At 47.6% G+C, this 7,463-nt stretch overlaps 1 protein-coding gene across 1 annotated transcript in view; it reads right to left on the minus strand.

Moving 5' to 3' along the window:
• The window catches only part of PRPSAP1 (phosphoribosyl pyrophosphate synthetase-associated protein 1), a 25,679-nt gene extending 18,397 nt beyond the window's left edge, over positions 1-7,282 (minus strand). The window contains 1 exon segment of the mRNA XM_009710565.1: positions 7,128-7,282. Coding sequence (XP_009708867.1) covers positions 7,128-7,282 — 155 coding nt within the window.
• Positions 7,283-7,463: the final 181 nt, after the last annotated feature.

Raw genomic sequence — 7,463 nt, forward strand, 5'->3', positions numbered from 1 at the left:
GAGTAAACTCCCACACAGAGCATTTTACTTGCAAGACTATAATCAGCCCAGCTCGGGTACCAACTGCAGCATTACCCAGAGACCGCACAGTCCAGAGCAGGCAAGCCACCCAAATCTCTAATTTGGCTTCTCTCACCAGCCTCACTGGGTTAAAACTCGCAGCTGCAGTACAAAGGCATCCTCAGTACCTTCAGTATCTTCAGAAGAGAGGTGGCAGCTGGTCAAGCAAAGGAAAACCCAGGGACTCCAGGGACAGATGCACAATAAAGGTGAGTTTTGCATACGGGACCTGTCTAGCTCTTACTGCCCATTGGGACCCTGCTGTCTTTCCGATGACAGTCAGGCATTTGCAACCACTAAGCTTTGGCCTAATCGCTGCCAAGGCATTCAAGTCGAAACAAGCTCAAGAATCACACACACAAAACAAACCAGTGTGTGTGGGAATTGTTTAATGACTCACACTTGGTTCTCCACAACTGCACGGCAAGTCTTGCAAGCTCCCTTCGGAGGCACGTGCGCCGTGACTTTACTGCAGACAGCGCGTTCCTAGCCCACTACTGGAAAAAAATCTCCACTAACGAGACTGTGCAAGGGCCCTTAGTCAACCCTGCAACTCATGGCAGGAAGTAAAGGTTCAAAACCTCGGAAGGTGGCACTTTCAATGCTAAGTAATGGCAAATAAATACAGCAGACGTTTGCGACACTCTGCAAGGATGTAGCTGGCAAGAAGAAACCAGAGCCTTGTGCTCCTCTATTCAGATCGTACAGCAGCAATGCAGTTTCTGTGCTGCTGAAACAAGAAATTGGAAAGGCGAGTTTGCTCCTCAATGGAAAGAGGGACGCTAGACAGCTCAACTTGTCAAACTCGGGCGCAGAGAGCAGCAGAGGAGACAATAAGCAGCTGCCAACTTCAGGGAACGAGTGGTAGTAGATTGCTCTGGTCAGACAATAAATCTCATCTCTGCTCCAACTGTTGACTGCAAGTAAACAAGAGGGGCAGCAATAGGAAGGATACGAGATAAAACAGCCCATAAAAGTCATAGATCAACCCCGCCTGCAGCGCTCTGCAGTCCCGCAAGCTGCAGGCACGGCAGACGGACCAACAGGCAGCTCCACCAAAGCAGTCCAGGTATGTTTACCCAAGGGGCACTCCTTCCACTAAATCCCTTTCTGAAGGCTTTGTGTAAGCCGAGACTTCAGGCAGTGAAGGAGTCGATAAAACCTTGATTTAGTCAAGGATATTAAAGAGGGCACTGTTCACGCAGCTCCTGCTGTAAAGGACCGAATTCCAGAGGACTTGTGTCAAAAGGGGGATTTGCACTGAAGTCAAGGGCAGAGCATGGCCTTACCCACCACACAGCCTGGGAGCAACCATTTGTAACAAAGTTCAAAGATAAATTCTCCCTTCCCGTCAACCCTCCCTTTTTCCCCTCCATCCTCAACTCCTTTCTCTCTAAATCCTCTCCATGCAGAAGCTCCCAATCGGTTGTTGCTTTAGGCGACAAAGGAATTAAACTGACAGCAAGAACTCTGTTTGCATTTGGTTTCAGGACTAACAGCATCGCCATACGAACAGGGGCTATCACAATTACTGGATCACTTGTCTGCAGTCACGGGCCGGTTCACACCAGGAAGGAAAAAGCTGCCGCTACAGATAACCCAGAGCACACACCCACGCAGAGAGATACAGCTGCTTCTGGCAAAAATACCACTTTAGGTCCTGTAGATAAATCACATCTCCAAGCAAAATGAGCTCCATTGACAAAAGCCCTGCTGTGTGGTGCGGTATTTGGCTACAGAGAGGTGGGGGCTTTTGCCGATACCGAAGTGTTTAAGACTGGAGAACAGTCAGGTTAATCCTACAGTATTTGCAGAAATCTCTCTTGTTAATCAGCCCTGTGCAGACATCAGAGCATGCACTTACTTCTGGAAGCTCCCTTCTCCATCCAAGAGAGACAGAAACTCAGTTTGGTATTGGTTTTGTTTTTAAAAGCAGCAGTCTTCAAAACTGGGATCTGTTAAAAAAAGCATCGCACATACAGTCCCACCAAGCCCAGCACAGAGGGCTGGGCACAGTGAGATCAAGGTATTACTGCTCCAGGCTGCTTCCAGCTTTTAAAGTTTTTAACCAACTCCTCTAGGACCTCATAGCATCTATGAGAAAGATTCTCTTTATGGCTTTAAAAATCCTACTCTGAGCAACTGGTCAGTAAAAATTTATGTCGATCTGGAATAACTCTCTCCGTAAACATCGCCCAGGAAAGATGATCTAACTTTCTGCAGTCTCAACACATGCTGAGAAGATATTAAGCTGTGGATACAAGAGTGTTTATAAAATGTCTCAAATTCACAGTCTAATTCTCCCACTCTGTGACAAGCACCTAAAAGACATTTGTAAAGTTATCTCTGAAGGAAGCTTCCAGCTAGCTCGCAGTGCAAACGTTCAATTTGAAGAGAAATCTGCGTACAAAGCCGTTGACTACGATACCATTTTATTTTGGCAATATCCTCTTCATCACAAACACTTCCACTGGTCTCAGCTCTGCAAATACCTGACTCTCCCCACACCTACTGACTCCACGAACCGCTGCAGACTCCAGAAGGAACTGGAGCTGACAGCAGAGGATCTGCTCCGTGCTTGACCGTGGCCAAAGCAAGCCACAGCCTGACTTTGAATCGCTTTTCAAATTTCAGCAAACCTTTAAATAAAGATCAGTCAACTGGTCCAGCTAGCACAGTGGCAGCTCTACAGTGTATTTTCTAATCTCCCACTACAAGAACAAGCCAGGAAAGGGAAAAGAAACAGCAGCTTCCTGGATACAAGGCAATCTGTTCAGATATCCTTACAACGCTCTGAGCTCTCCTTTACCTCTCTCCATCCCAGCATGACTGGCTACTTGAAGAACAGTCCCTACTGCTCATCTGCCACTTGTACCCAGAGCCATCCAGCACTTGCATCACTTGTTCTAGCCGTACCAAAAGCCATGCAGCTGAACCACTGGCAAACACCACGCAGATTTTCCTCTACTCCTACCAGTCCACTCCTCGTGAAGGGACTTCCCCTAAACCTGGCACTGGCCAGCACCGAAAGCTATCACGCAAAGCCAGTCTGCTCAGCCACATTACATGCTCCATCTAAGATGAACAGAAAATCTCAAAGCCCAGCTGCTCCACTCTCACCCTACTCCAGCATCGTCCCCCGCCTGTAACCCTCTCCAACTGTACTACTTCTTAGCTGGTTATACTTTTTCCCTTCCAAAATCCTTTGATGCAGTTTCACCCTGTGATATCCCTTAGCCTCCTGCCACAGTGCTGCAATTTCTGAGATGGGAGAGTTGGTGCCACCTCCTCTCTTCCCGCAGTACCACACGATGGCTCTTTCAAGAACAGGATCTGGAGATGGGGGAGAGCAGCACAAGGTTACTGTGATCCGACTCCCCTATGCCATCCTCTCACATGCTGGCAAGATGAGGAAGACTGTCATTATTCTTCCTCCATCCCATCAGAAATTCTCCTTCAACTGAGGGAGGTTGCTGCAAGTCCTCCTAACATACCATCTCCTCCAAAAGCAGGGCTCACCTCCCACTCATTCATAGAAAACGTAACCCTGGTTTTAGTGTTGTGTACCCGGCTCCCTGCGACCAGAGATCAGAACACCAGTCTCCATCTTTTCCTCATTACTCCACATTGTTTAGGCTCACATCATCGCTTTTATCTTTAGATCACCAGCATCTGGAGGGTGGTGAGGCACTGGCACAGGTTGCCCAGAGAAGTTGTGGCTGCCCCATCCCTGGAAGTGTTCAAGGCCAGGTTGGATGGGGCTTTGAGCAACCTGGTCTGGTGGAAGGTGTCCCTGCCCATGGCAGGGGGGTTGGAACGAGATGAGATTTAAGGTCCCTTCCAACCCAAACCATTCTACGATTCTATGATTTTCTGTGCTGCAAACGAAACAAATGTCTAGAATGTTCATATCCACAATCTGCAATGAGTTTACAATAGTATCACGTCCCACATAACACAGACCTGCAGGAGCACTGAGGACGCATTAGCAAGCTTTAACCAGCCATCCCCTCCAACCCAACCACTCAAGGAGGCAGTGGAATGTAATATTTGTACCCTCTGAGCCTAACACACAGTCAGAGGGAGATCTAAACGCATCCATGGGACTCTGGAGATTAAAAAGACTTGCCAGACCTCTCTCCCCCTCAGCAGCCCACAAGGTCTATTAGGGATCAACACTGGTCACAGAAATTATCTTTCTCCCCTGCAAATGCAGCTTGTAATCAGGTGCCAAGTGTCCTAATTACCACAGGAGTTTTCCTTCCATCTTGGAAAGAACTTAAAAAAAAAAGATATCTCTCAATTTATAAGATACAAGTAAACATACAGTTTTATTTATGTTTCGGTGGTTCTGAATCTAAGTAGCATTGTTATTGAAGTCTCACAAGGTATTCGGTTCTCATAAGGCAGCATCATCTCCTCTTCCTGGCAGACTCTAACATAAACAAAAGCTCTGAAAACTCAAAGTGAAAGTTAGACTAACCATTTAGCCACTCATCCTATAACCAGCCAAGAACGCACAATGGGAAACTGTAAAGATCAGAAGCGTGCCAGAATGCCACGCTCAGAGCCTGAATCGAAAGCAACTCTAGAAGCTTTGCATTAAATGACGCGAGGAGATTGAACAGCTTTCAGATATCTGGTTTACGTCACACTGCTCCTCCCTAGGCTTGAGATTTTAAAAAAGGATAGGCCAGGACTCCTCAAGTATCAATTTTAACATCATACCTACAGGCAAAGAGCAACAGAGCCTACATGGACAAGCGTCTCAAGGGGCCCTACTCCTAATATTGCGTGTTGTTTTAAAGTTCTTTTACTACTTATACTAAAGGTCATAAAAAAACTTTAAAAAGAACGCACAATATTAGAGGACAGACTCACCCTTGTAAGACTGCTCCAACTCTATTAAAAGGCACAACTGACCTCCCCAGCAAAGTACAGGCTGGGATGTGACAGAGTGGGAAAGCCAGCAGTCGCGCACCTTTGGCAACCTGAAAAAACAAGGCACGTATTACAAACGTGTCAAAATAGCCCCCGAACTCCTAAGGGAAGGCAGTGCAAAACCACCGCACAAGATGCTGAAAATACCTTTATCTTTGGAAGACTTTTTACTGTGGAAAAATCCATACTATTAACGGTTCCGGATTTTGCACCTCTCTCCAACAAAACCTAATTCGCATATAATGCCTCACACCTTTCCCTTTCAGAGTGGTCACTACTCCCATTTTACAGACGATAAAGCTACGTGTCCTTAAGTCTCAGCTTAAGCAGTAGCTGCGTATCACACGGTTGGGCTTATACCACCACCAGAGCATCCAACTTCCTCGCTGACATTAGAGCCAAGGCAAAAAGCCCACATCACCTCTATCAAAAGTTTACTTCGTGGAGGACAGCCAGGAGGTCACTCTCTGGATCCTGTCGTCATTCACCCTCAGAGCATCACTGGGAACCCTGCAGAGGGTTACACCAGCAGGTCACACAGCCAGCTGTGCGCATCATGGCCTGGGGAAGCCTGCTCCGTGTCTCTTCTCATTACATCTTTAAAAAAAAGAAGTGAGTTATTTTTAAGACAAGGAGCAGAGAATAAAGATTGCCTGTTTGCTCTTTCTGTCCTGAGAACTTGGAGCTCGTCCCCAAGGGACTTCTGTTATGTTCTGCATTGACGCAACAGGACAAGCCTTGTCAAACCATGCCCCATCTGTTGCAGCAAAACTTTTTTTTTATATATCAAGACTTTATTTTCAGAGTTGTATCAGTGAAGAGAAAGGGATACGGAACTGACCAAATATAGCAAAAATAGGTGAACCAAAAAAAAAGCTTTCCACTCCCAAATACAAGGATTTTCCTCTCCGCCTCATACCCAGAAAAGTCCATTGCTATTATCCAACACACATCCCATCAACACCAGTGATCCCAGCCAAACAGCCAAGTCAGCTTCACGGAGATAATCTGTGCTAAGGATTGAACACACTGTTTATTAACCCAGCTGGATGAACAGCAAAATGTTCTTGCAGTTTCAGGTGGTAGCACACCTATATTTAGTAATGTTTCCAATTTAAACATGCCCTTGGAGACAGGAACAGGCCGGCAGCTGCCTAAGGGGGAGCAAGGATGCTGTCTGCTGCAGTACGTAAACAAGCACTGAGCCCCCCCTCGATTCTGGGAGCAGCTTCCTATTAACTGTCACTGAGAAGCAGCAGAAAGAAAATCCAAATCTTGCTTGAGGATGACAGCTTCCCGATACACAGATGCCTGTCTGAGAAAAGCCCCTTCAGCTGGGAGTGCCCTGATTTGAACCAAACTAATTCAAACCAAAAGATCAAGCGTCAGGGGAAACTCAGTGCTCCTCTGTGCACCAAGAGCCCCATTTTGGAGCCAGCTGTTACACCCCTCATTCAGCAGGCCCCAGAGCACCCATCCCTGCCAAGTCAAGGTCAAACTCTGCCCAAACTGATGGGCTGAAAAAAAAGGGACACACTTCCATCCCTAAACCAAACTCTCTTTTGTTGGCATGTGCTGCCCACCTCTCCTACCTCACCAAACCCCACTTTGGTTAGTGCAACTGCAGGTGTTGTACTGAGGTCTGCACATTGAACGCTCCCCACACCCCAAGCAATGAAGTTGTTGAGCAAACAAGGTCGCCAGCCCATCCCCAAGAAAAGCAGCAAAGTTCTGAGCATCTCCCAAACCAGTTAAAAAGCTTTCTGAGGCTTGTTCAGCCAAATTTCACCTCCTCCCTCCCCAAAAGTAACAGCCACTGCTACAACCCAGCCTTTCCAGTACTGAAATGGATGTCAGAGACACAAGAGGCAGAAAGCAGTGGGTCCATTTTCATCGCTGGGTCAAACCGAGTTATCGGGAGGGACGAGCCGGCGCTGAGGAGGAGAAGGGCTGAGCTGCTGAAGACTCCCAGTGCAAAACCTCCACAGCAAAGGTGTTCGCAGCGGACGCCTTTGGCTTGGGAAGGCAGGAGAACGCCAAAACCCTCTCCAGTGGCTCTGAAGGAAGCCTGCCTGCACAGAGGAGCTCTGGGGAGGGGAAAGAAACTTGAAAGAGAGGGAACTTACTCCGTGATCCTCTTCGCCAGCTCAGTGCAGGCTGCACCCTAGAAGCCCCGTTAGCCACTTCTGGCTGCGTTCATCTCCAAAGAGTCATGCAAGCCCCGTGGAGCTCGAAAGTGAGAAAAAACAGATTTATAAGGCAACAACAGCTTCCGTGGCATCCTTTTCTTCCTCTTCGCCACGATCACCGCCCCTTAAGGGGTGGGGAGAGGGAGGAGGAGGAGGGGAACCCTTCTCTACCTATGGTCATCCTAGTTCATTGCTGTGGCAAAGTATAAAAAGGGGGAGGGGGCTGCAAAATATGACTATTAAAATAAAATGGAGCAGCAGCAACCTGGGGGG

The sequence above is a fragment of the Cariama cristata genome, unplaced genomic scaffold (assembly GCF_000690535.1).
Source record: "Cariama cristata isolate BGI_N322 unplaced genomic scaffold, ASM69053v1 scaffold41321, whole genome shotgun sequence".
Lineage (NCBI taxonomy): Eukaryota > Metazoa > Chordata > Aves > Cariamiformes > Cariamidae > Cariama > Cariama cristata.